This window comes from Mirounga angustirostris, unplaced genomic scaffold (assembly GCF_029215605.1).
Source record: "Mirounga angustirostris isolate CCGP_5_RB_7025 unplaced genomic scaffold, mMirAng1.0.hap1 SCAF_13, whole genome shotgun sequence".
NCBI lineage: Eukaryota > Metazoa > Chordata > Mammalia > Carnivora > Phocidae > Mirounga > Mirounga angustirostris.
Window position 1 is genome coordinate 7196299 of NW_026991721.1, and position 27896 is coordinate 7224194.

At 51.8% G+C, this 27896-nt stretch overlaps 1 protein-coding gene across 4 annotated transcripts; it reads right to left on the minus strand.

Annotated features, from left to right (window-relative positions):
- Nucleotides 1-94: 94 nt before the first annotated feature.
- CAPN1 (calpain 1) lies at nt 95-27837 on the minus strand. Of its 4 annotated transcripts, none has more exons than XM_045893321.3 (22): nt 27705-27837; nt 26243-26510; nt 26009-26078; nt 25602-25720; nt 24018-24151; nt 23761-23929; nt 22817-22900; nt 22386-22471; nt 21988-22062; nt 21692-21852; nt 6717-6895; nt 5974-5985; nt 5067-5278; nt 4930-4969; nt 4321-4386; nt 4174-4231; nt 3337-3401; nt 2654-2722; nt 2339-2417; nt 1645-1761; nt 1246-1304; nt 95-870 (listed from the first exon to the last, which is right to left on the minus strand). In XM_045893321.3, the coding sequence occupies exons 2-22, from the start codon at nt 26507-26509 to the stop codon at nt 844-846; spliced, it is 2148 nt and encodes a 715-aa protein (XP_045749277.2). In that variant the 5' UTR covers nt 26510; nt 27705-27837; the 3' UTR covers nt 95-843. The 4 variants fall into 4 exon arrangements, with proteins under 4 accessions (XP_045749277.2, XP_045749276.2, XP_045749275.2 ...); XM_045893320.3 differs by lacking the exon at nt 27705-27837 and adding an exon at nt 27334-27480; XM_045893319.3 differs by lacking the exon at nt 27705-27837 and adding an exon at nt 27170-27314.
- Between the last annotated feature and the right edge of the window lie 59 nt (nt 27838-27896).

Below are 27896 nucleotides of genomic sequence, written 5' to 3' on the forward strand. Positions count from 1 at the left end.
TGGTGTGAGGCCCTGGGCTGTCCCTGCAGGTCAAGGCTTGCTGATGCCTTCCTGAGCAGCAGCTTTGGGCAGAAATACACTCCAGAGACAGGTGTGGGGCCTTTTCCTTTATTGTTGGGGGTTCCTCGGCATGGAAACGTGAGACCCCACCCCACCCCACACCCAGGTGCCTCTGGCACCCCTGTTACTGGTACACCAGTCCCTGAAGAGTCCCCTTTAAAATCACCAATATAAAAAAGGAGGGAGCGAGGGAGGGAGCACCTGACTACCCCTCAGTCCAGGCGACTCCTGGTTGGCAGGTGGGGCAGGGCTGGGGGTGGGGGTGGTGGGCAGGCCATGGAGGCGAGGGGCACTGGTTTCTGCACAGGAAGGAACGGGCCTTCCCAGCCTCAGGAGGAGGCCTCCGCTGGGAGGGGCCCTGCACATCTGGATTGCAGACTGTGCAGTTAGTGGTTATGTTCTACAGTCCGCAGGTGGGGCCAGGTGGCTAGGCTAGGTGGGTGGTCTCTGGAGCAAGGCGAGAGGACACATGGGGAGATGCCAGGAGGCCTGGGGCTGTCAGCTCCCCCAGGAGCCCCATCCTGAGGCAGGAACAGCGAAAGCTGCTCGTTTGACGAGGGGAGGGGCGGGGGAGTCCATCCGAGCCCAGGGCTGGCGAAGGCAGGGAAGGCCACACAGCTCTCCGCAGAGCAGATGAACTGTGGCAGCTGGGAGGTGAGGGGACAGGAGGACGAGGCCGCCTCCTGGTCCGAGGAAGGCACTTGCAGCTGGTGTGGCACGGCGGGAAGGCATGGCTGGGCGGATGAGGGAGAGGAACACAGCGGGGGGCCCTGAGCCCCTGCCTCATGCAAACATGGTCAGCTGTAACCACTGCAGAAGGGGGCAGAGAGACGGGTCAGCCGGGGACAGCAGAAGCGTGAAGTCCAGCCTCCCAGCCCAGAAGCCACCGTCGCTTCACCACTGAGGGCAGGTGGGAGGGAACCCTCTGGGGGAGGAGGGCACCTTCTTACCTCCTATAACCCTGAGAGACCAGGGTGCTGGCTCCCACAGAGACCTCCGGGCGAGCCTGGCCCTCCCTTCCTGCTCCCTTCCCAGGACCCAGACGACCCCACCCCATCCTTCCAGGACTCAGGAGGCCTGGCCTTTGGGGCTGGGTCTGAGGCCACAGGCTCCCGCCACAGGCAGGTGAGAAAGCTCCATCACCCCTAAACACCCTCCCCTGCCACAGCCAAGGCAAGTTCCCACCTTAAACAGGTCAAAGGTCACGATGCCATCCAGATCTGTGTCCAGAGTTTTGAAAAACCCTACATTCCAAAGAAGATGTTTTGGCACTGAGAATTCAGTGGGACACTCAGGCAGGGCCAGGACCCACCTTGCCCCCTGCCCTTTCCCCCCCCATCTCCATAGCACCCCAAGCCCTCACCTGTCGCTGCCAGGGAAACAGCTCTTTCTGCTGCCTGAGCCCACCCCTGCTGCCAGGTCCCCACTCCCCCAGACTCCTGGCACTCAGCCTTCAGGATCCCAAGTGCAGAGACCTTCGCCGTTCTGGCACACGCCATGACACGTGTGTCCTATGTCTCCCTGTCGTTCCCCCCCAGCTGACGGGAGACAGAACTAGCGGCAGGAGCCAGATGGGACACTCACGGAACATGGTCTCCAGCCGCACCAGGCAGCACACAAAGTTGTCGAAGTCCACGGCAAGGTCTGGCTCGGAGTAGCGGGTGATAATGAGCTCATACAGCTTCTTGTTGAGCTTGAAGCCTGGCCCAGGAGAGTGGGTTAGGGCCAGGGAGGCGTGGTCTGGCCCGACGGGCCAGGGAGGGGGACTGGGGGGTATGCAGGGTGAGCCCTGCAGCTCCGAGGCCTGAAGACCTCCTGAGTAGGGCCCAGTGCTGGGAGGGGCTGGGCAAGCAGGGTCCGATGGCCCCAGGGAATCAGCTGGCTGGGGAGGGCCCAGGGGCCCAGTTTTATTTGTGCGGAAAGCCCTGGTCTCATCCTGACATGCACCTCTCTCACTGGAGGCTCTGAATCCCAGCTCCACCTGTGTCTGGCTGTGTGGCCACAGGCTACTGGCTTTCCCTCTCTGAGCCCTACTTTCCTCTGTGTGCAGCGGAGATAGTAAGAGACCCTTTCCCAGTTAGGCTGCAGCGAGGGCAAGAGGAAATGCTGATAAAGCACTTAGTTCAGTCATCACGGGAAGAAGTCAGAAGATGGCTGTTACTGCCATACCCCATCACCGTCACCACCCCAAGGACAAGGGCAGGGTGGTGGCCTGCCACCCTGGGTCGTTGGCAGGAAATCAGCCTGGGGCCATCAGCCTCCGGCCCTCCGGCCTTACCTGCAGACTCGATGGCCATCCGCATCTCGTAGGCACTCATGCTGCCCGACTTGTCCAAGTCAAACTTCCGGAAGATGGACTGGAGGGGGGAGCAGAGGGTGAGGGCCAGGCCGAGGGGGGTCACCCAGCCCTTCCGGTCCCCCCCACCCCCCAGGTGGGGGCTTGCTGAGGGTGCAGGGGAAAGACCTGAAAGTTGGGCCAGGAGCTGGGATCTGGAGAGGCGGACCCAGGGCAGAGGGACCATGCAGCTGGCCCCTCCTGGGACTGCAACTACAGCGGAGGGAGGGCGCTGACAGGGACCACGGGACCACCTACCAGGTAATTCCGGATGCGGTTCCACAGGATGTTGAACTCCACCAGGCCCAGCTTCCCGTTGCCGTCCCGCTGGGGTGCTACTGTTAAGAAGCTTAAACCAGGAACGCTGTGGTGGCTCAGTTGGTTAAGCGTCTGCTTTCAGCTCGGGTCAGGATCCCAGAGTCCCGGGATCGAGTCCCGCATCCGGCTCCCTGCTTGGCAGGGAGTCTGCTTTTCCCTCTGACCCTCACCCCACTTGTGCTCACTCTCTCTCTCTCGCTCTCTCAAATAAATAAATAAAATCTTAAAAATAAGTAAATAAAAAATAAAAAAAGAAGCTTAAACCAGGCACAGGGTAAGGAGCAACCAGGCAGAAACGGAGACTGACCTGAAGATGAGAGAAAAGGGGAAGGGGCAGGAGCCTGCACAGCCAGGTGGGTTGGGCTTGGAGGGGTGCAAAAAGCACCAGCCTTAAGGTCACTCAAGGACCTAGGCCCTGCTCTAACTCCCACAACACAGAGCCCGTGCCTCAGTTTCCCCCTCCCAATCAATAGGAAGTTGCCCAGGAAAACTGTCCATCCACACTAGACAGAGTTTTGTCCCTTTCTCTGCACTGCTCCCGGGAGAGGTCACGGGGCGTCCTTCCCTCACCACGTCCACCCCCCCAAACCAAAGCAGCCTCAGGAAACACAAGCAAAGGATACATCCATGAGGTTCACCATGCTGCGGCACGACTCTAGGCTGAAGCCCTTGGTGCGCAGGTCCTTGTCTGAAAGAAAATCAGTTCTGACTCCCCAACCAGCGAGCTTCCGGGGCCTGCCCTGTGCTGGGGGCCCAGGGACCAGGGAAGCATGATTCCCGGCGCATGGTGTGTAAAGTCTAGCACGGTGGGTGTGTCAGATCATTTTTACTGTGAGCACAGTTTAAAGTAGTTAAGCAATCAAGCCGGTGTCCCAGCAACAGTGTCCCTGCCATGGAACCGCCATGAATGAAAGGAAGTCAGTGCCAAACAGAAGTGGGACAAATGCAGTAGAAACGTGAGGCCAAGGCTGCCACGGAAGGGCTGGGGTTTGCCGCAGGCCCCAAAGGGGGGCAAGAGGAGAGGGCTCTGGGCTGAGGGGAGCAGCGTGGAAGGAGGTCAGAGGTGGGGGCAAAGGGAAGGTCGGGGGGTGGCTGCTCTTGGCTGTGCACACGGGGGAGTGAAGCCAGCCACGTTCTGCTCGAAGCCACTCGGCCCGGCCCTGGGATGTATCTTCTGGAGGAAGGGGGGCCTGCTCCTTCGTATTACGGTGCTTGCCTGCAGCTCAGCTTCTAACCACATCAGGTCCCAGAACTTGGGCATAGAGAACAGGGACCGGCAAGATGATGGAAGCAGTCTGAGAGGAAAGTGGGGGTGAGCAGGGCTCAGCAGGGGGTGAGTAGGGCTTCACCCACCCATGAAGACCAAGGGCTTGGGTTTGGCTCAATGTGGGACCAGAAGCCTAGATTCTGGGGTTTGGAGGAAGTGAGGACACAGGGTGGAGAGCTGCTGGGACGCTCACGTTTGCTGATGATCCTGTTGAGGATGGTCTGCAGCTCCTTGACACTGATCTCCAGGTCCTGGGGGGAAGAGGGAGGATGGCACCCGCCCTGGGGAAAGGCTGTCCCCTGGTGCCCCAGAGCCCCTCGCTCCAGCACACCCAGCCTACCTCCCCTGCCAGCTGCCTGAAGAGAGCCTTGAAGTTCTCGTCAATCTCCTCTTCTGAGAGCACTTGCTGGATGGAGAGAAGGGGGAGAGCAGGTCAGGGGTGCTCCAGCCGGGCCCCTGATGAGCAGCAGCTGGGGCGAGGCTGGGACCACTCATCACCATGGCCTGCCTGAGCCTCACTCTTCTCACCTGGAAAGTGGGAATCTAGACCCCACTCTCCTCCTGCCCAGGGCTCTGTGGCCTGAGGAGGGTGTAGTTCAGCTCCATGATGGGGGTGAGCCTTGGGCAAGTTCCTTAACCTCCCTGAACGTGAGTTTCTCGCTGGAGGGGGAGATGGTGACGGCACCCTGACACGGTTGTTGTGGAGGAAACGGGTTGACCAAGTAAAGAGCTCAGCACAGACCCGGCAGAGACAAGACCTCAAAGACCTTGCACCATTATCATCTCAAAGTCCTTTGCAAACTGTCAAGTGCTGGGCAGATGAGGGATTAGGATTCCTTGTATGGCTCCTCCCAGGAGCCAGGACACCCAGGTCCCCATGATACACCCAGGGTGAGGCAGAGGAGGAAGGCACGGGGGTGGGGTGGGGGGGGAGGGGCAGGGCACGCACCTCATCAGGGAGATTGGCTTGGATCTGGTCGTCCAGCTCCCTGCAGACGTGGGGAGAGAGGGGGGCCAGTCAGGGCGGGGTGCAGGGGGACCCGTGGCAGGTGGGGAGCAGGCACTGGCGAGGGGCCTTCTACTCACTGGGTCCCGGCGCTCTTCTCTGAGAAGAAGCGCAGCACGAAGTCCCCCTCCTTGTTGGGCTCGAAGGTGGAGGGCACCACCACGTACTCCCCGGGCGGCAGGCGGAAGCGGGTGCTGACCTCGCGCAGGTTGATGAACTGCTCCGAGCGTGCCCGCGACGAGTTAGCCAGGAAGAAGTCCCGCTTCAGGTGCACTGCCGGCTGGCCCACCAGCTGGTGGGAGGCAAGGGGGGAGCGGGGGCTGCAGCTGGCCGCTCGCCCCCCACCCCCAGGAGCTGCCCACCGACCCCGACCCTGACAAATCGTTCTGTCTCAGTTTCCTCGGGTCAAGTGAAAGCGACAACCCTGCCTTCCGCACGGGGCGGAGGTGAGGGGACACTCTGGAGGTGGATGGAGATACTAGGACACCACTGAAATAACATTCCCATGATTATTCCCCAAGTCACACAGCGCAGGGTACTTTCCACGGGGCCCCTCATTTAAAGCTCACGACAGCCCTGTGAGATGGCGCTTTCGTGCCCTAAATTTAACAGACACCGACACGGAGGCTTAGGCAGCTTGCTCGAGGGTGCGGAACACTCAGCCAGCCCCAGGTAGCCCCAGCCAGCGTTACTCAGTGGAAACAGCAAGACGGGACGAGCCCCAGGTGTGCATCTGAGGGGAGGAGAACTCTGAGGGCCAGGGTTCAAACCCAGCTCCCTCACTTATTACTTGCCCTGGCCCCCAGGACAGCAGTGTTTGCCCCCTGCCCCGGGTCGGGGGAGGAGGACAGTTAGCGAGCAATAAAATGAGGTGACTTCTTAACTCTCTACGTGCGGGCCTGCTGCCATCTTGCTCCCCTCTGGGCACCGTCGGGCCCTCTGTGTTCAGGGGTATGTAAATCCAGGTGAGGCTGCTGTCACACCTACCTCCGGAGGGACCTGCCAGAGAGATGGAGGAGTTAGAGATGTGTGCTTGGCCCAGAAGAGGGGGGGTGCAGCATGGCTGGGCAGAGGCCCTGAGTTCTTAAGAATGATGGGATGAAGAGACCAGGAGGGAGGGCTCGGGGCCACTGATGACCCAGACCTGTCTTCACACCAGAGAGGGACCTCAGGACCTCAAGACAGGGGGCCCAGGCAGGGTCCTCTTCATCCTCAGAACACCCTGGGCCTTGGCTCTGAATCAGAGCACCCAGGACAGCCCCCAGGGTGGCCACCTGCAATGTCCCAAAGTCCAGAGACATCAGAGGTCTATACCAGTCTGCAGCCAGGAGCTCTGGGCCTGGGCCAAGACTGTGGCCATTCTTTGCCCCCACCAGGAAGGTCCAGAAGTTTCTGTCTTGAACATAGGGAGTGAAGCAGGGCCCTCCTAGGCCAGCCTCTGCTTACATACTTCTAAGACAGGGAGCTCACTACTCCAGGACAGCGCACTTGCCTCCTTCTTTCTGAAGCTGAGCCCAAGTCTGTCCCCTAGAAGCTACCTCCCAGTTGTCAACTAAGCCAGATCCCTCTGCCAAAGAATGGCCTCAGCAGGTGCCTCCAAGGGACAGTGTCCTTGCCTGCCTCGGGGCTACGGAGGCAGTGTCCTCCGGCGCCCCCTGTTGGGGATCGCCTACAGTGCACCGGGAGGCGGCTTTCCCCGCCGGTTCTGAGATCCCCGGCTCGCGGCTCACCTCGTAGACCGCGAAGCCAATGGTCTCCATGTCGCGGCCAAAGCGGCGCTCGCGGCGGCGGTGCTTCTGCATGAGGGCTAGCACGAAGCTGCAGCCTGACTCACGAGCCCCGAAGTCGTCGTCCGCATCATCTGTCTCCTCCAGCCGGATCTTGAACTGGGGATTGACCCAGAAGGTGGCTGTAGCGACGGGTGGTCGGCAGGAATCAGAGGAGGAACGGCGCAGAGCGGACCCTCCCCCCTCTCCAGGCTTCCCCTCCCCCATGTGTCCGTTCATTCATCCATCCAACAAATATTGCTAAGTGCCCACCGTGTGCCACGTGACAGCCGTGCACTGGGGACACACACGGTCCCTACCCTCATGAGCTCACATTCCAGGAGGGGAGGCAAAGTAGGCGCTAGTCAGTGTAATTAACAGAACAGTTACCAAAAAAAAGCAAGCTGGAGCTGGTCAGGGTGGGCATCTTTGAGGAGGTGACATTTAAGAGAGATGGGAAGGAGAAGCCCTTGGGAAGACCCTGGGCAGCAGGAGAGAACCAAGAGCCCCACACATGAGGGGACAGCCAGGGTCTGATGCAGCATCTGGCTCCAGCGAGCACTGGGGATCCAGAAAGGGGAAAAAGGGGTGGGAGCAGGGTGGGTGGTAAGGAGTGTGGTTTTAATTGAAGTGCAAAAGGACCTACCCCCCCCCCCCAACAGGCTTGCAGCAGGAGGGGCATGAATGGATTCAGATTTGCTAAGGTAGCTAAAACTGCTGTGTGGACAATGACTTAGGAAAGAAAAAGAGAAAGCAGGGTCTGATGGGAGGCCTCAGAGCTGCCAAAGGTGACAAAGACATTTCTGGGAGTTTGGTGATTCAGCTGCTCACAACCCCCTCAAACAACCAGGTGCTGGATACAATACGCGAAACTGCTTTTTAGAGAAACGAATAAGCCACAGCATTCCCGTCCTCCCCCCACACAAGGTGACACTAACCAAAATGACAGATACTCTCAAGTGCTAGCCAGGATGTGGAGAAATCAGAACCTCAGATACTACTGGTGGGAAAGTAAAATGGGGCAGCCACTTTGGAAAACAGCCTGGCAGTTCCTCAAATGGTTAAACACTGAATTATCATATGACCCTGCAGTTCCACTCCTAGGTATATACCCAAGATAAGCAAAAACATATGGCCACTCAAAAACTTGTATGTGAATATTCTTAGTAGCGTTATTTATAATATCCAAATGGTAGAAATAACCCAATTGTCCATCAACTGAGGGATAGATTAAAAAAAAATGTGGTGTAACCAAACAATGGAATATTATTCGGCAACAAAAAGGAATGGAGTACTGCTAGGTTCTCTAACATGGATAAGTATATGACCAGGCAAATCCACAGAGACAGATAGTAGGTTGGCAGTTATGTGGGAATAAGGAGGAAGACAGGCTCAGGAGTGACAGCCACAGGGTGTGTGGTTTCTTTTGAGGGTAATAAGAATGTTCTAAAATTGATGTGGTGAGAAATGCACAATATGTGAAAAGCCACACTGAATTTTGTACTTTAAGTAGGTGAATTGTACTGTATGTAAATTACATCTCAATAAAGCCCTTTTTAAAAAATGGACACTTAGGTGGGGGGCCCCGGGTGGCTCAGTAGATTGTGTCTGACTTCAGTTTGGGTCATGGTCTCAGGGTCATGGGATCAAGCCCTGCATGGGGCTCCCCACTCAGCGGGGAGTCTGCTTGTCCTTCTCCCCCCGTTCATGCTTTCTCTCTCAAATAAATAAATAAAATCTTAAAAAAAAAAAAAAAGACACTAGGAGCCTGCAAGGTAAATAATGCCAAAGGACTTCTATTGATTCCTGGAGACCCTGAGCCCTGGGTACTGGGATGGGAGATAAAATCTAATAGGAGATCCTTGTGATAAAACTGGGACCCCTATGAGGAATGCCAACAGCGTTAAGTGTGAAAGAAAAATAAACCCCATTGAGAAGAGGGGGAAAAAAAATCTTCCGGAGAATTTATAGCCACAAGCCTCCAAGTGAGCTTGCAGTTTCTTTCTCTCTTTTTTTTTAATTTATTTGTCAGAGAGAGAGAGAGAGAGCACAAGCAGGGGAAGTGGCAGGCAGAGAGAGAAGCAGGCTCCCCGCTGAACAAGGGCCCCAATGCAGGGCTCGATCACAGAACCCTGGGATCATGACCTGAGCTGAAGGCAGCTGCCTAACCGATTGAGCCACCCAGGCGCCCCAAGCTTACAGTTTCAACTCATGTTGCCTGTAAGGTCAAGGAAACCTTAAGGAGAGAATTTATTTTTGAAAGAGTCCTGGGTTGGCAGCATCCCAGGTGACTGACAGAAACACTGGAGGAACCTAACTTCACCCAAGGACTCAAAGAACTCCCACCGATGAAGTTGTAGGCCAAACGGGTCAAAAATCTCACAAGGTAAGAAGGCATGAGGAGTGAAAACTAGCAGCCAGAGTGGACAAAAACCAACCCACCGAGTCTTCAAATATTGAAATAATCACAGAATATAAAAGACTAGTCTTATTCTATTTAAAGAAATAAATGAAAAGCTTGAATACATGAGGAAGAATGAACAGATTTGAAAAAGAGCCATTAGAACTTCTAGACATAAATTTTTAACAAAATTAAGTACTTGTTAGAAGGATTAACCAACAGATTTGATGCAGCAAAAAAGACCATTAGTGAATTGAGAATGGATCTGAAGGAACTATCCAGAATGCAACCCAGGGAAATGAGATGGAAAACTGAAGCGATGTTAAGAGACACAGACAAATGAGTGAGGAGTTCCAGCTTACATTATATTGGAATTCTAAAAGGAGAAAATGAAGAGTATAAGGAGGAGCTGCTATACTAGACAATCATGACTAAAAATTTTCTAGAATTGTCTAAATACATCAATTTCCAGACAGAGAAAGCCCAATGAATCCAGAGTGGAATGAAAAGAAATCCACACCTCAATACATCATGGTGAAATGACAGAATATCAAAGATAAACAATCTTAAAACAGAAAAGACAGGGTGCCTGGGTGGCTCAGTCGGTTAAGCGTCTGCCTTCAGCTCAGGTCATGATCCCGGGGTCCTGGGATCGAGTCCCGCATCAGGCTCCTGAGCCTGCTTCTCCCTCTGCCTCTACCACTCTGTGTCTCTCATGAATAAATAAATAAAATCTTTAGAAAACAAAACCAAACAGAAAAGACAAAGCATCGCAGGAGGCATGGGAGACAGAGTCCTGACTCACAGAGCAACAACAGATTCAGAATAAAGAGTAACTTTCAACGAAAGAGTAACCCCTTCAATGGGCTGAAAGTAATGCAGTCTAGAATTTTCTGTCCAGAGAATTGTCAAGAATGAGCACACTATAGAGGCATTTTACAGAGATAGTGTGAAAGTTTATAGAAGGAGAGGGAGAAGGAGGAGGAGGTGAAGGAGAAGAAGAAATTTAAAAGCATGTGTTTCAGGGAGATGGAAAATGATCTCAGATGAAAGCTGTGAAAATGGTGAGCAAAAATACCATTATGTGGATAATCCAGTGAATCTGGGCTACATCAAATAGTGATAATGATGATGATATTTAATTGACAGCAGGAAGGAAAGTGTTTAGAATTACAATACTAACTAAAAACAGCATAGTAAACAAAGGGGGGGTTTATCCAAGTTAAGTAGTCTAAGGTCTTTGCATTGATCAACTAACTTAAGAATGTATTAATTAGGGCGCCTGGGTGGCTCAGATGGTTAAGCGTCTGCCTTCGGCTCAGGTCATGATCTCAGGGTCCTGGGATCGAGTCCCGCATCGGGCTTCCTGCTCCTTGGGAGCCTGCTTCTCCCTCTGCCTCTCTCTCTCTCTCTCTCTGTCTCTCATGAATAAATAAATAAAATCTTTAAAAAAAATGTATTAATTAAAGCACTTATATCTTCCAAGCTCACAGACTGAAAAGCTAGTAGAGAAAAAGGTTAAAGAACTCAATGCAAAATAAGGCATAACAGGAGGGACAAGAGGAAAATGTGCAGTAAGTCTGCTGAGATAAATACAAAGTTATTAATAATCACTGCAAATGTAAATGGATTAAACTTTCTAATCAAAGGGCAAAATTTTTCAAATGGATTAAAAAGCCAGCTATAGTCTGTTTACAAGAGATAACCAAAACATTGAGTTATAGAAAGATTAGACATCAAAGAGTATAACAAGGGGCCCCTGGGTGGCTCAGTTGGTAAGCATCTGCCTTAGGCTCAGGTCATGATCTCAGGGTCCTGGGACCAAGTCCTGCATTGGGCTCCCTGCTCAGCAGAGTCTGCTTTCCCTCTCCCTTTGCCCCTCCCCCTGCTCGTGTGTGCTCTCTCTCTCTCAAATAAATAAATAAAATCTTTAAAAAAAAGAGTATAACAAAACATACCACTAAATTACTAACGAAAAGAAAACTGGAGTTGCTATAGTGACATCGACTGAAATAGACTTAAAAGTAAAAGAATTATTACCATAGAAGGGAGCCATTAAATAACAACGAAAGTAACAAACAGGTTCAATTCACTAGCAACTTATAACAATTCTAAGCTTGATGCACCTAATATCATAATGCAAAATATGCAAAGAAATATAATTGATAGATATAAAGGGAGAAACTGGCAAAACCATCAGGAGGGTGTGTGATTTTATCCTCCCTCTTCCAGTAACTGACAGATTAAGCAGACGAAATATTAAGTTTGATATGGTGGACAATTATAAAACATTCCCCCTAACATTCAGAATTGTGTAATGGTCAAGAGAACAGACTGCAGGGCTGCAAACCTGGATTCAAATCCCAGCTCCATCACTTATTAGATTAGTGACTCACCTTCCTTAACTGTAAAACAGGTATAATAATAGTACCTACCTCATAATACCTACCTACCCTAACTAAATATTTAAAATATTTAGAGGAGTGCTTGGCATATAATACAAAATTGAGAAGTGTTAACCAGTCTTTGCCAGAATGCGGGAACACTGAGTAAAATTCACCACAAGCTGGGCTGTAGAACCAGCTTCTGTTTATTTCAAAGCTATGATCTCATATAGATTGTGTTTTCTGACTACAAGGATATTAAGTTAGAAATCAACAATAAAACAATAACTGGCAGGTTATAACTGGGAGGTTTGGTTATAGACTCAATCTCTTAACTGTTACAGGTATATTCAGATTTTCTATTTTTCTTAAGTCAATGTTGGTAGCTTGTTTCTTTCTAGGAATTTGTCCATTTCATCTAGGTTAGCTGATTTGTTGGCACACAACTATTCACAGTATTTCCTTATAATCCATTTGTTTCTGTTGGGTTGGTAGTGATGTTCTCTCTTTAAGTCCTGATTTTAGTAATCTGAGTCTTCTTTTTTCTTGTTTAGTTTGGCTAAAGATTTGCCAATTTTGCTGAGCTTTTCAAAGGACTGACTGTTGGTCTCATTGACTTTTCTCTATTTTTTTCTCTATTCCCTATTTCATTTCTTTGGCCTTTCATCTTTATTATTTCCTTTCTTCTGCTTGCTTTGGGTTTAATTTGCACTTTTACTACATTCTTAAAGTAGAAGATCAGGTTATTGATCTCAGATCTTTCTTTTCTAATATAGGCACAAAGTGTTTTAATTACTATTCTACATGATTTCTCATTTACATTATCATTTCTTTTTGATAAATTAACTCATTCTACGTGACACTACCCTGATACCAAAGCCAGATAAAGACATCACAAAAAAATCACAGGACATCACTTACAAATATCAAAGTAAAAATCCTCAACAAAATACCAGCAAATCAAATTCAACAGTATTTTAAAAGGATTAGACCCCATGAAATAGGATTTATCTCAAGAATGAAGGATAGTTCAACATAAGAAAATCAATGTTAATACACTACACATTAATAGAACAAAGGGGAAAAACTTACATGATCATCTTAATTGATGCAGAAAAGGCATTTCATGAAGTCCAACACACATTCATGGTAAAAACATTCAGAACACTAAGAATAGGGACACCTGGATGGTTCAGTCATTAAGCGTCTGCCTTTTGCTCAGGTCATGATCCTGGGGTCCTGGGATCGAGCCCCGCTTCAGGCTCCTTGCTTAGCAGGAAATCTGCTTCCCCCTCTCCCATTCCCCCTGCTGTGTTCCCTCTCTTGCTGTTCCTCTGTCAAATAAATAAAATCTTTAAAAAAAAAAAAAAACCTAAGAATAAAATGGAATGTCCTCAATATGACAAAGAGTGTTTATGGGAAAAGCCAGTTAATATCATACTCAGTAGCGGAGACTGAAGCTTTCACCCTAAGATCAGGAACATGGTATGGGAAGTTCCAGCTAGAGCAATTAGTCAAGGGGAAAAAAAGGTATTCAAATTGGAAAGGAAGAAGAAAACTATATTTGCAAATAACATGATCCTGTATATAGAGAAACATGAAGAATCCACAAAAAAGTTACTAGAACTAATATCAAAGTCAGCAAAGCTACAGGTTATAAGCTCAAGACACAAAAATCAGTTGTGTTTCCATATACCAGCAATGAACAATTGAAAAGGGAAATTAGGAAACAATTCCTTTACAATAGTACCCAAAAGAATAAAATATCTAGGTATAAATTTAACAAAGGAGTTCAAAGACTTGAACACTGAAAATGGCAAAACATTGCTGAAAAAAATTAAAGACATGAAAAAATAAAAAGATACCCCAAGTTCATGGATCAGAAAACCTAATATTATTAAAATGTCAACACTACCAGAAGTGATCTGCAGATTCACTGTGATCTTTATCAAAATTCCAACATCCTTTTTCTTTTTCTTTTTTTTAAAGATTTTATTCATTTATTTGAGAGAGAATGAGATAGAGAGAGCATGAGAGGGGGGAGGGTCAGAGGGAGAAGCAGACTCCCTGCTGAGCAGGGAGCCCGATGCGGGACTCGATCCCGGGACTCCAGGATCATGACCTGAGCCGAAGGCAGTCGCTTAACCAACTGAGCCACCCAGGCGCCCCCAACATCCTTTTTCAAAGAGGCGGAAAAGCATTATCCTCAGACTCATGGAATTATAAGGGGCCCAGAAATCAAAATGATTATGAAAAAACGTAGAAGTTATAAGACTCACGCTTCCGGATTTCAAAACTTACTACAAAGCTACGGTAATTACAACAGTGTACAGGCATAAGGACAGATATATAGGGGCGCGTGGGCAGTTCAGTCGGTTAAGCATCCAACTTTTGATTTCAGCTCAGGTCATGACCTCAAGGTTGTGAGATCGAGCCCTGAACTGGGCTCTGCACTCAGCATGGAATCTGTTCAGGATCCTCTCTCCCTCTCCCCCTCCATTGCATTCTCTAAATGAATGAATGAATGAATAAGTAAATAAATAAAATCTTAAAAAAAAAAAAGGGATATATAAACTAAAAGAACTGGGTCCAAAAATAAACCCGTACATATCAATGGCCAATTGATTTTTGACATGGGTGCCAAGACAATTCAATGGGGGAAAGAATAGTTTTTTCAACAGATCATGCTGAAACAACTGATTTCCACACGCAAAAGAATTAAGTTGGGCACCTATCTCATACCATATATGGTGCTATGGTGATCAATGATCTTTTATATTACTATTGTGCTTGTTTGGGGGCACCACAAATTGCACCCACGTAAGACAGCAAACTTAGATAAATGCTGTGTGTTCTGTTCCACCCACTGGCTGTTCCCCCATCTTTCTCCCTCTTCTGGGGACTCCCTATTCCTGGAGACACAACAATATTGAAATGAAACCAATGAATAATCCTACAATGGCCTCTGAGTGTTCAAATGAAAGAGTCCCATGTCTCTCACTTTAAGTCAAAAGCTAGAAATGATTAAGCTTAATGGGGAAGGCGTGTCAAAAGCCAAGAGGGGCAGAAGGCTAGGCCTCCTGCATCAAACAGCCAAGTTGTGAATGCAAAAGAAAAGTTCTTTAAGATAACTAAAAGTGTTATTCCAGGGGTGCCTGGCCTGTCCCTCCCCCTTGCTTGTGCACTTTCTCTCTCTCAAATAAATAAATAAAATCTTAAAAAACAATAAAACAAAAGCACTATTCCAGTGAACACACACGATAAGAAAGTGAGATAGACTTATCACTGATAAGGAGAAGTTTTAGTGGTCTGGACAGATCAAACCAGCCCCAACATTCCCTAAGCGAAGATCTAATCCAGAGTAAGGTCCTAATTCTGTCCAATTCCATGAAGACTGAATGAGGTGAGGTAGCTGCAGAAGAAAAGTTTGAAGGTTGCAGAGGTTGGTTCATAAAGTTTAAGGAAAGAAGCCAACTCCATACCATGAAGGTGCCAGGGGAAGCAGGAAGTGCTCATGTAGGAGATGCAGCAAGTTCCCAGAAGATCGAGCTGAGATCATTAATGCAGGCGACTACACTAAACAACAGAATTTCAATGTAGACAAAGCAGCCTTCTATTGGAAGAAGATGCCACCCAGGACTTTCATAGCTAGAGAGGAAAAGTCAATGCCTGGTCTCAAGGCTTCAAAGGGTAGGCTGACTCTCTCATTAGGGGCTAATACAGTTAGTAACTTTAAGTTGAAGGCAGTGCTCGTTTACTATTCCAGAAATCCTAGGGCTCTTTGGAATTATGCCAAACCTACTCTGCCTGTGCTCTCTAAATTTTTAAATTTTTTTACATAATCTCTACATTCAACCTGGGGCTCAAACTCATGATGCCAAGGGAGATCAAGAGTCGCATGCTCCTCCCACTTAACCAGCCAGGTGCCCCTCCCTGTGCTCTTTAAATGGAATAACAAAGCCTGTGTGACAGCGCATCTGTTTACAACATGGTTTACTGAACATTTTAAGACCCCCGTTGAGATCTACTGCTCAGAGGATTCCTTTGCCTGTTCTTTGACAATGCACCTGGTCACCCAAGAACTCTGATGGAGACAAAGAATGAGATTAATGTTGTTTTCACGCCTGCTAACCTAGCACCCATTCTGCAGGCGCTGGATCAAGGAGTAATTTCAACTTTCACGTCTAACTACTTAAGAAATACATTTTTGTAAGGAAGATAGTGATTCCTCTGATGGAGCTTGGCAAAGTTAATTGAAAACCTTCTAGAGGGGCGCCTGGGTGGCTCAGTCGGTTAAGCGTCTGCCTTCGGCACCAGTCGTGATCCCAAGGTCCTGGGATCAAGCCCCAAGTCGGGCTCCATGTTCAGCAGGGAGTCTGCTTCTCCCCCTGCCCCTCCCCCCAACTTGTGCTCTCTCTCTCTCAAATAAATAAAATCTTTTAATAAAAGAAAAAGAAAAGAATACCTAGAAAGGATTCGCCATTCTAGATGCCATTAAGAACACTTGTGATTTAGGGGCACCTGGGTGGCTCAGTCAGTTAGGTGTCTGCCTTTGGCTCAGGCCATGAACCCAGCATGATGGGATCGAGCCCCACATCAGGCTCCGTGCTCAGCAGGGAGCCTGCTTCTCCCTCTGCCTGCCTGTCTGCCTACTTGTGATCTCTCTCTCTCTCTGTCAAATAAATAAATAAAATCTTAAAAAAAAAAGAACACTTGTGATTTAGGGGAAGAGGTCAAAATACCAACACGAACAGAAGTTTGGAAAAAGTGGATTACAACCCTCATGGATGACTTTGAGGGATCCTAGACTTCCGTGGGGGAAGCGGCTACAGATGTGGCAGAAACAGCAAGAGAACTGAATTTGAAGAGGGGCCTACAGATGACACTGAATTGCTGCAATCTCATGCTAAAACTTTAATGGATGAGGAGCTGCTTCTTACGGCTTCACAAAGAAAAGTGATTTCTTGAGAGGGAATCTACTCCTGGTGAAGATGCTGTGAAGACTGTTGGAATGACAACAGGGGATTTAAAATATTACATAAACTGGGCAGCTGGGTGGCTCGGTTGTTAAGCGTCTACCTTCGGCTCAGGTCATGATCCCAGAGTCCTGGGATTGAGCCCCACATGGGACTCCCTGCTCCGTGGGAGGCCTGCTTCTCCCTCTCCCACTCCCCCTGCTTGTGTTTCCTCTCTCGCTGTGTCTTTCTCTGTCAAATAAATAAATAAAATCTTTAAAAAAAAAAAAAGATTACAACTTGCTGAAAGCTGAAATGGCAGTATTTTTAGTGATAAAGTATCTTCAAATTAAGGTATGTACATTTTTTAGACATAATGCTACTGCACACTTACTAAAATACAATATCATGTGAACATAAGTTTATATGCACCAGGAAATCAAAATATTCATCTGACTTGCTTTATTGCGGGATTTGCTTTACTGTGGTAGTCTGGAAATGAGTCCGCAGTATCTACCTCTGAGGTATACCTCTACAAAAATTAACTCAAAATGGATCAACGACCTAAATATAAGAGCTAATGCTATAACACGCTCAGAAGAAAACACAAGGGTAAATCTTCATGGTCTTGGATTTGACAATGGATTCTTAGATATGACACCAAAAGCATGAGCAATAAAAGAAAAAAAATGAAAAATTGGGCATCACAATTAAAAACTTCCGTGCTTCAAAGGACACTATCAAGAAAATGAAGACAGGGCGCCTGGGTGGCTCAGACGGTTAAGCGTCTGCCTTCAGCTCAGGTCATGATCCTAGGGTCCTGGGATCGAGTCCCGCATCGGGCTCTCTGCTCCTTGGGAGCCTGCTTCTCCCTCTGCTTCTCTCTCTCTCTCATGAATAAATAAATATATAAAATCTTTAAAAAAAAAAAAGAAAGAAAATGAAGACAACCCACAGAATGGGAGAAGTTATATGCAAATCATCAATCTCATAAAATCATATCCAGAATGTATAAAGAACACTTATGACCCAACAATTAAAAGACAACCCAATCTAAAAATGGGCAAACTTGGGGCGCCTGAGTGGCTCCAGTCGGTTAAGCATCTGCCTTTGGCTCAGGTCATGATCCCAGGGTCCTGAGATCCAGCCTCGTGTTGGGCTCCCTGCTCAGCGGGGAACCCGCTTCTCCCTCTCCCTCTGCTGCTCCCCCTGCTTTTGTGCGCTCTCTTTCTCTCTGTCAAATAAATAAATAGAATCTTTAAATAAATAAAAATGGTCAAACTTACTTGCATAGAAACTCTGAAAAATATATGTAAGTGGCCAATGAATACATGAAAAGACATTTTTATCAACCTCATTCGTCATTAAGGAAATGCAAATTGTCAATGAGATGCCATTTTATACCCACCAGGACAGCTATAATAAAAAACCTGGGCAACAAGAAGTGTTGACAAGCATGTGGAGAAATTGGAACTCAGACACCACTGGCGGGAATGTACCACGGATGGGTGCTGGCACCTTGAAAAACAGGTTAAACATGGAATTACCATGCAACCCAACAATTTCACTCCTACTAACAGACCCAAGAGAACATCTGCTCACACAAATACAGGTATATGAATGTTCACAGCAGTATTACTCGTAATAGCCAAAACCCAGAAACAATCTAAATGTCTATCAACGGATGAATGAAAAGCCAAATGTGGTATTATCCACACCATGGGGTATTACTCAGCCGTAAAAATGAAATCAAGTACCGATACATGTTACAACATGGACAGACTTTGAAAATGTTACAATAAGGGAAAGAAGTGATGCACCAAAGGCCACGTATTATATCATCCCGTTTATACTAATGCCCAGAAGAGGGAAATCTATAGAGACAGAATGGAGCGCCTGGGTGGCTCAGTTGGTTAGGCGACTGCCTTCGGCTCAGGTCATGATCCCAGGGTCCTGGGATCGAGTCCCACATCGGGCTCCCGGCTCAGCAGGAAGCCTGCTTCTCCCTCTCCCACTCCCCCTGCTTGTGTTCCTGCTCTCACTGTCTCTGTCTCTGTCAAATAAATAAATAAAATCTTAAAAAAAAAAAAAGAGAGACAGAATGTAGATTAGCGGTTGCCAGGGGCTTAGGGGGAGAGAGGGGGAGAGGGAGTGACTCCTTACAGATATGAGATTTCTTTGGGGACTAGTGAAAAGGCTCTGGCATTAGATGGTGGTAGTGACCACCCAACATTACAGGTATACTAAAAACCACTAACTGTACACATTATAGTATGTGAATCACATCACAAGTCTTCAAAACATTATGTATCAAAATTGTGTCACTGAAAGATGCACCTGGAGGGAAAATTATCACCTTAGGTATTTACATAGAAAAACCAGCCCAGGGGTGTCTGGGTGGCTCAGTTGGTGAAGCATCTCCTTCAGCTCAGGTCAGGATCTCAGGGTTCTGAGATCGAGCCCTGCTCAGTGGGGAGCCTGCTTCTCCCTCTCCTCCCAGCTTGTGCTCTCTCTAGCCATCTCTGTCATTATCTCTGTCACTATCTCTGTCTCTCTCAAAGAAATAAAATCCTTAAAAAATATTAATTGTAGGGCGCCTGGGTGGCTCAGTTCGTTAAGCGACTGCCTTCAGCTCAGGTCATGATCCTGGAGTCCCGGGATCAAGCCCCGCATCGGGCTCCCTGCTGAGCAGGGAGCCTGCTTCTCCTTCTCCCTCTGTCTACCACTCTGCCTACTTGTGCTCTCTGTCAAATAAATAAATAAAATCTTAAAAAAAAAAATTAATTGTAGTTTAAAAAGTTTGCTGGAGGGTTCCTGGGTGGCTCCATCAGTTAAGTGTCTGATTCTTGCTATCAGCTCAGGTCATGATCTCAGGGTCATGAGATCGAGCCCTATGTCTGGCTCCATGCTGTGCGTGGAGCCTGCTTAAGATCCTCTCTCCTCCTCTGTTCCTTTTCCCCAACTCTACTCCCTCACCCCATGCTCTCTCTCAAAAAAAAAAGTTTGCTGGATACAAAATAAATTTAAAAGGTCACCTGCATGTTACTGTATCAGCAATTATTATTTGGGAGATACAATGTTAAAAGAGATACCATTTATAATACCAACAAATGATACAGTATCTAGTAATTAATCTCAAAGATGTATAAGTTCTTTAGGTGAAAATTATAAAATTTTCTTGAAAGGCGCTAAGAAGACCAAAATAAATAGATATACCACATTCTTAGACAAGAAAACTCAAAACTATAAAGACGTCAGTTCTCCACAAATCGATCTATAGTTTCAGGACAATTCCAAATTAAAGTCTCAAAATGATTCTTTGTAGGACTTAGTAGCTGATTCTAAAATTCATACAGGAAAACAAAGGGCAAGAATAGCTAAGAGACTCTTGAAGGCGTTCACCCTGCCCCCAAAGCAGGCCTTCTTATAAATCTCTAGCAATGAAATTGATGTGCTATCAGCAGAGGGGAAGACCAAAGGATGGAATGGTGAGCCCAGAAGGACACCCACACATATATGGGAACTACAGGACAGAGCTGTCACCACAGGGCAGTGAGGAGAGGACAGATTTCTCAATAAATGATGCAGGAAACAGTTGTTATCTATTTGAGCAAAACCTGAAACTGGATCCCCATGAGGGGGAAGAATGCTTCCAAACAGGGCTGTGAGCCATGCTGGGAACACGGATGACGTAGGACGTGAGAACAGAGCAGTGGGGGAGTCTGGCAAAGCCAAAGATGTGGGTGGACTTCAAAAGAAGAGGACCAGGGACGCCTGGGTGGCTCAGTTGGTTAAGCGGCTGCCTTCGGCTCAGGTCATGATCCCAGGGTCCTGGGATCGAGTCCCACATCGGGCTCCTTGCTCAGCAGGCAGCCCGCTTCTCCCTCGGCCTGCCTCTCCCCCTGCTTGTGTTCTGTCTCTCTCTCTGACAAATAAATAAATAAAATCTTCAAAAAAAAAAAAAAAAGAAGAGGACCAGTCACATGGTGAGGATGGAAGCTGGACCACAGTGGGTTAAAAAAACTGAACTGGAAGCAGGAAAGGAAACAGGGAGTGTGGTAAGCTAAAACATTTTGCTTTGAAGGGGAGCAGAGCAATGGGTGGGGAAGTGGGGTCACGAGAGAGTTACTCTAAGACAGGATTCTCCACAATGACACAGGACCCAGAGGTGATCGATGATGGAGCCAACGGCTTTCAGACACGTGGGAGAATGGGAGCCAGAGCAGGGGCAGGGCTGGTCCCTGTGAGCGCGGACAGTTCTGTCATTGTCACAGTTGAGAAAGCAGTGACGACGGGCACAGGCTGAGACAGGTGGGGTGAATACAAGAGGTGCCCTGCGTGAAGACAGCTACCCCTCAAGGAAGTGCAAGGCCGGGTCGACAGGTGGGAGTAAGCACGGAGGCAGGTTTGAGGGAGTGGGAACGTTCCTAATGGTTCCTAATCAGCAGGGGAAATGCTGGGGACCACGCAAGGTGGTCCTCTGAGGGGTACGGCTGTGAATTTGGAGGGCAAATGCTGCCCCCGTTGTGTGATTTTCTCTCCAGCCCCACTCAGTGGTCCTGGAGCTGATGGAGAGGGTTCAGTTGGGATTCTGCGGGTGCTGGGGGCGGGGGTGGGGAAGAGGGAGCCAGGAGCCAGAATGTCTGCAGGGACAAGATTACAATGCTGACTCGAACTAATGAGAAGAGAAGACATAATGAGAGATGAAGGATAGAGCAACAGCAGGCTTAACAGGCCAGACGGTTAGACAAGGCTGAGGGCTGCAGAATGAGGGAGCCCAAAGCGTCAAGGCAGAGGTCAGGCTGCAATGTCTGGTCCGGCTCCGCTGGGCCTTTGGGGGGGCGGTTGAACTAAGGCGGAAGAAAAGGTCACTGCCGGTGAGGATGTGGAGGAATCGAGAGCCCAGGCTGTGGCCCAAGTCACCCGCATGGATTCAGAAGCTCAGGGAAAGGTGACGGAGGCCCAGGCAGAAAGACAGTGAGCCAGGAGGGAAGGTTCCAGAATGAGGAGTAAAGACTAGTCAATCAACCTTTTACTCCTCAAAGCAAATCCCAGAGGTCAGTACAACCATGCTAGTTCACAAATGAGAAAAACTGAGGCTCAGGGAGGAGACGCGCAGGGGGCGAAGCCCAAGAGCCAGGAGGCAGCCGGGCCCAGAAGCCACCCGTGGGCGCCCTGCGGGCCGCGAGGTCAGGTCACCTGGGTAGTTCCGACAGCCGCCTGCGGTGCTCCCCCGCCGCCAGGTGCCCTCATAGAGTGTGGTGTTCCATTTGCGGACTGACCGGCTCTTGAGCGTGTCAGGCGTCAGGTTGCAGATCTCCAGGCGGGTGAACTCACGCATGAAGTCTCGGAAGGACATCCTGGGGTTCCGGAACAGAGGTGAGCCACAGTCCCCAGCCAGGGCACAGAGGGAAGGGGCATGTGCAGGGTTCTTGGGGATCGGGAGCTGAGGCGCAAGCTCCAAGAGGGGCTAGACGGGGGAGGAGGCTCCTCACCAGAACTCTCCATCCTCCATCTTGACCTGGAGCTGCTCCCGATCGTAAGGGTCCACGTTGTTCCACTCCGAGGAGCTGGGGGGGGGGGGGGGTTGGAGAAGGGCGCTGCCGGACGCTGGCAGAAACTGACCAGCCAGCCTCAGTCCCTGGAGCCTGTCCTCCCTGAGCCCAGGTCAGAAGGCCTCCGCGTGGTCAAGCCCGAGGTCCCAGTTCCAGGGGCTGTCATACGAGGGCCAGCTCCGAGGATGCCTGGCCTGAGCTGTATCAGGACAGTCCCCCAGACCCAGTAACGTAGAGATGGGCCCACCCCGCTCAGTCCTGAGCAGAGCCCCGGCAGAGATGCCAGAGCACTGACCAGCCTCCCCCAGCCTCCCCAGCCAGCGTCCGCTGCCCCTCACCCGTCACTCCAGGCTCCCGTCCACTCCACCTCGCCCCAGGGATTCCGCATCCGGATCAGGCTCACCCTCTGGCCCTGGTAGTTCACCTGTTCCCCAGAGCTCTCATGAGTGCCTGCTTCTGGCCCGCACTTCAAACATCCCTTCCTGCCCCTCCCCCCTCAGGGGCCCTGCTCAGCACCCAGCACCGCACCAGGGGAAATACAGCCCTTTCTCTAGGAATTTACCACGGAGGGAGGCAGCTCTGCACACAAACTACAGAAAATCAGAGTAAGATAGACATCTCAGGATTAGTGGCCGCAAGACGCAAGTAAGATGCCCGAAGAGGTCAAAGAGCCAGCCCCTCCCATGGCTCTGGTCACAGGCCAGACAGGCAAAGGCAAGCAAGGAGGCAGGAACCATCTTCCCGGGAAGGCCCCCATGTGGGCTGGTACCTGCTTGGCTCCTGTCACAGAGTAGGCGTGGCCCTTCACCAGCTTCCTGAAGGTGACGGCCTCCATGTCCAGAACGCTGGAGATCTGCACAGAGACACATGTGCCATGGTGAGGGGCCAGGTTCCAGGGACCATGGGCATCCCCATCCCCAGTCAGGAGGTGAGCCCCATCATAGGTCCCAGACATTCCCATGCATATACGACAGCTCTTGGGAGTGGGAGGCAGGGACCCTGATTCCGCCTAACGCCCCCACACACACTGCCCCTAGAAGGGGGGGTTCGTTCCACCAATGCCACCACTGGCAGGGGGGCCTGGGCAGCCCACTGACACTGCTTTGGCCAGGGCTGGCCAGACCCCATGCAAACACACAAGTGCACACACGGACAGTGGTACATAGGTCCCCCAGAGCCCCAGGGCCCTCGCGTGGAGGGACACAGTGAAGTGGAAAAGGGGGTGAGGACAGGCTGGAGTCAGCTAGGACTGGGGAAGAAGGTGGAGGGTGGGGATGGGGCTAGAGCTGAGGATGCAGTGATGGAGGGGGAGGAGCCTGAGATCAAGGGTAAGTGGTGAGAACAGAAGAGCAGCAAAGTGGCGGGGGGAGGGGGCGGTGAAGGAGGCTGGGCCAGCAGGAGCTGAGGCTAGGGAAGAGCTGAAGTTGGAGGCTGGGGAGCTGGAGAGCGGATGGGCAGAGCATCTGATGACAGGACCGGGCAGCAGAAGGGCGGGAAAACAAGCTGAGGTCTGAAGTCTGGGGGACAGAAATGACACCATCCATGAAGGAGGCAGATGGGACTGAAGTGATGTATGAGGCTGGGTGAGAATCCAGAGATGGGGTGAGATGATGGGTCTGGAACCAAGCCTGGGGCCAGGATGAGGCCAGGCTGGGCTGGAAAAGAAAACAGGTTACGGGTGGGGGCGGAAAGGTCAAGGCCGGGTGCACTCACGTCAATGGAGCAGCCCAGGAGGGACCCCCGTTCCAGGGCCTTGAGGATGATTTGGTAGAGGTCGCTGGGTGGCTTGCGCAGCTCATACCACTCGGTGACCCCGCCTGTGAAATCCTCGAAGCCCTCTGAAGTGCTGCCCCCAGAGAGGGCCTCGTAGCTGCCATTCACCCTGCAGGCAGCCCCAGGTCAGCACTCTGGCAGCAAGCCAAGACCCCAGGCCCCAGGGTCGCCTGCAGTGGCCCGTGGCCCTGACTCACTTGGCATAGGCCTTCTCGAGCAGGGCACTCCAGAACTCATTGCCTTGGGCAGAGTGCACAAACACCAGCTTTCCGTCCTTCATGGGCAGCAGGTCATCCACGACCACGTCCACCCATTCCCCAAACTGCCAGAGCTGGAGGGGACGAGAGCACAGTGAGCACCTGCTGTGGGATCTGCCCGGCAGCCTCCCCGGCCATTTGCTAGATGCCTGATCACGGACCTCTAGATCTAGGAGCCTGAGCGAGGTCTCCTCTCGGAGCCTCAGTTTCCCTAGCCATAAAAGGGAACAGCAGGACCTTCCTCAAGGGAAAACCAACCATGATCACAAAGATAAAGCTTTTAGGACAGCATTATTGGTATTTCTAGAACAGACCAAGGTGCTTCCTCAAGTAGGCTGAGGTTGGAAAGCCCTGGGGGCTTGGCTCTCGTGGAACCAGACCCCTACCCCCCCTCCGCATTCTAGTTCATTCTAGGTCGGGATGTGTGTCTTGAGGGGGGATGTGGGGGGATACATTTGTAAATAAAGTCTGGATCCAAAATGTGGCATCTAGACCACAAGATGGGTGTGGTTCTCACATGCATGGGTTTGCTTCACAGATGGCGAGAGAAACAGGTTTCCTAGGGCCAGAAGCGTCAGGGGCCTGGGCCAGAAGTGATCAAGTGCAATCGAGGTGGGAAGGAGTGCAGAACATCGGGGCAAGGGGAGGAGGTGGGCCCAAGTAGTGAGGGGGGAGGGGGACATGTGGAATGGGCCAATCAAGAGGCCAGGGAGGAGCGGATTAGAGGAGTAAGGGAAGGGGGCAGGGGAAGGGGCAGCAAGGCCACGCCCCTGCAAGCCGGTGCGGACAGGTGCGCACTTGGCACGGCCGGTCCGCTCGGCCCCGCCCACCGGCCCAGGGCAGGATGGAATGGGGAAAGGGACTCCCTGAGCAGGCGGCAGGAGAGAGCACCCAGGAGTCCCCGGGGCAGGGCTGGGGCCACTAGGGCCAGAGGGTCTCACCCAGGGTTGCTGGGGGTGTGTCTCTCCCAACATCAGCTCACTGAGAATTCCTTAGTGTGACTTGAGAAATGGGCCCTTGCGTGCAAAAAGGGAATAGCAGGTTTAAAAAGTTTTAATCCTTTCTTTTCTGCAGGTCGCCAAAGTGCTAGAGGAGCTGGGCGTGCGTGGGTGGGGAGACTTGCGCCACGGGTGGGGATGGCCACGGGTGCTGCTCTGTTTTCCCCAGTGGAACACTATTTATTTTTCAGACGGGAAACTGAGACCCCGTGGAGGAAAAGGACTTGTCCCACAGGAAATAGTAGAGATCTTTCTATTCCTCCAAGCACTTTTTCCCTGATCTGCACAACCACACAGGAAGACTGCCAGCCAGAATACCTGCCTGCCCAGCCGTTTCACACATGACAGATCTGAGATGCATCAAGAGGTCAAATTCTTTCTAGAGGAAGGACTGATCCCTGCAGGGTGTGGACTTAAGCCACCCTAACTTCAGACTGCTGTAGGTCACTGGTCCTCACCTCCTCCAGTGCCTGCTACCCCTCTTTTCCCCCATGCCCTGGTCCTAGGTGGATTCGGGGCTCCTCACCTGGAAATGGAAGATGCCGGCATAGCCATTCTGGAAGCTTTGGCCGTGTGGAACCACTCGATGCAGAAGCGTGTCATTGAGGGTGAGGGAGGCAATTGCGGCCAGGAGCCAACAGTCCCCTGGGATGGGAGGGACCCACATCAGGACTGCTCTGCAAAAATGCTCCCAGGGATGCGCAAGTGCCTATGCCGGGGAGAACCTGGGATTCCCTGGGCACCATGTCCCTCAGCTTAGAGAAAAGACCTAGGAATCTAGGCAAACCAGCCCAGCACTGATAGCTAGAGCCTGCCTGAGCTTGCAGGAGGGAGGGAGGGGTTAGGGCAGAGCGGGAAAGAACAGGCCTGGGGAACTACTCTGGAAAAAACACACAGAACCCCCCCCCCCACACCACCACCACAAGGGCCTACCCAGTGCTCCCTGGCAGATGTCTGTACGGGTAGCTCCATCCACAATGAACTGGGGGTTTGAGAGCAGCTCCTGCAAGAGACCCGGAGTCCTGTCTCTGGGCCAGCCCTCCGAGAAACTGGAAGCCAGCCACCCCAGACCCCAGTCCCCGCCAGCGACCTCGAGTCCTCTTCCCACTCCTCACCCAGGATAGGGGTAAACGGACTCCCACCCCTGGGGAGAGGGGTCCCTCTCACCGTGGGACGCTTCCACTTGATGCCATAGGTTTTGGAGGAGTTGGGGCCCAGGTCCTTGTAGCCTAGGCTCTGGGGCACCGGGGGGAAAGCCTCATCACGGAAGAGGGCCCCACTCTGCAGGCAATGAGCCCGCAGCTGCTCATAGTCCTGGCCCATGTACTTGATGGCGTTTTCATGGCGGCCAAGGCCCAGCTCCTTGGCCCGCTGCTTCTGCACCTGAGCAGACACTCCCGTGCAGTACACTGGGATGATGATCTCCTCAGCCATCCTGCAGGACAGACCAGCCGCTCAGAACCCAGGCCTTCCCAGGGCTGGAACTGGGGCTCCTGCCTGCCGCTCAGCACCCTTCCTTTCCAAACCTGGGGTTTCCCCACCTCACTGCTCCCCTCACAGAACTCGAGACTCTCCGCCACCTCCCTATACCCCCAGAAACCAGGAGAGAGGCTGCTCTGCCCCTAGGTGTGCGGCCACCACCTCCCCACCCCTACACAATGCTCTCCCTTCCCACACTCCCATTGTCCTGGGCCTGCAGTCCTGTGCTTAGCCGACCAGGCAGGTGGGGCAGGGCAGAGCCTAGAGACGACACAGTAACCCCGTCCCCAAACAGCCGAGCTCCTAGGCACCGGCCCCCCCTTCCCCGGCTTGGAGGCCGAGAACTCCAGGCAGCCAGGGTCCCCCTCCCCAGACCCGTGACACGGGCTGAGTGATCCAGGGCTGCCGGGCCTCAGTCCCTTCCCCTCCGGCCTTCCCCCAGCCCAGCCCCAGGAGACTGGTGAGCGCAGGCTGGGCCGGCTGCCTGGGCTGCGCGGCTTGCCGAGCCCCCGCCCCTGTCCGGGCTCTCAGAAGGCTCGGGGCAGGGGCAGCCCCTCAGCCCGAGAGCAGTGGCCAGGGCTCGGCGAATCCTGGCCGGGCCACCCAGCTCCTTACCTGGGGGGAGCAGTGGTCGGGGGATCGCTGCAGTCCAGGCGGCTGCCTTCCCGGGTGGCGGCTCAGGGCAGGGCCCAACCAGGAAGAGCGCTCCTCCCCGCCCTCCTCCCGCGGCCCCTCCGCCCTCCTCTCCTCCTCCCTCCTCCTCCTGCCCCGGCTCCTACCCCGCTTCCTCTGCGCTCTCCCTTATCTCGGCGGCACCTTCTCCCACTATCTCTCTGACGGCGTCTCCCCGCCCCTCCCTCCGGGGCCAACTCAGCGAGAGGACAAATTGGTGAAAGGCGGAGTGGTGGCCCGGGAGGGGCCGCTGCGGCCCAGACGGAAGGGCACGGCGGGCGCGGGGGCGGGGAGCGCGGGGGAGGGCCGGGCCGGGGGTATTTTTAACCCGGGACAGCTGCTCCCCGCGCCGGGCCCGGCGGCCCCACCCCACGCGGTGCCCCCGGAGGGCATTCCCGGCCGCTCGGCCCGCCTCGCCTCCCGCCGCCCCCCCCCCCGCCCCGCCCCTGCGCGTCCCCCAGCGCGGGGCCGAGATTACCTCAGGCTGCGGCAGCCGCTCGGAGGAGGGGCCGGGCTGGCGGCGGGCGCACCCCTGTCGGACACCCGGGCACACAGCAGCCGGGGCCCCGCCGCAGCCCCGCTCCGCTCCGCGCCGCCGCCCGCCCGCCCCCGCCCCGCGGCTCGGGGCGCCTCCTCCCCGCCTTAGCGGCTCCGCGCGTCCCCGCCCCCC

Excerpts from the sequence above, each read along its gene's own strand:
- CAPN1 (XM_045893321.3), bottom strand. The coding sequence starts at position 26,509 with ATGGCTGAGGAGATCATCATCCCAGTGTACTGCACGGGAGTGTCTGCT. Across the intron at positions 22,901-23,760 it reads TCCTGGGCTGCTCCATTGAC|ATCTCCAGCGTTCTGGACAT; the intron begins GTGAGTGCACCC and ends GTCTCTGTGCAG. Across the intron at positions 1,305-1,644 it reads GCGGCTGGAGACCATGTTCC|GGTTTTTCAAAACTCTGGAC; the intron begins GTGAGTGTCCCA and ends TTTGGAATGTAG.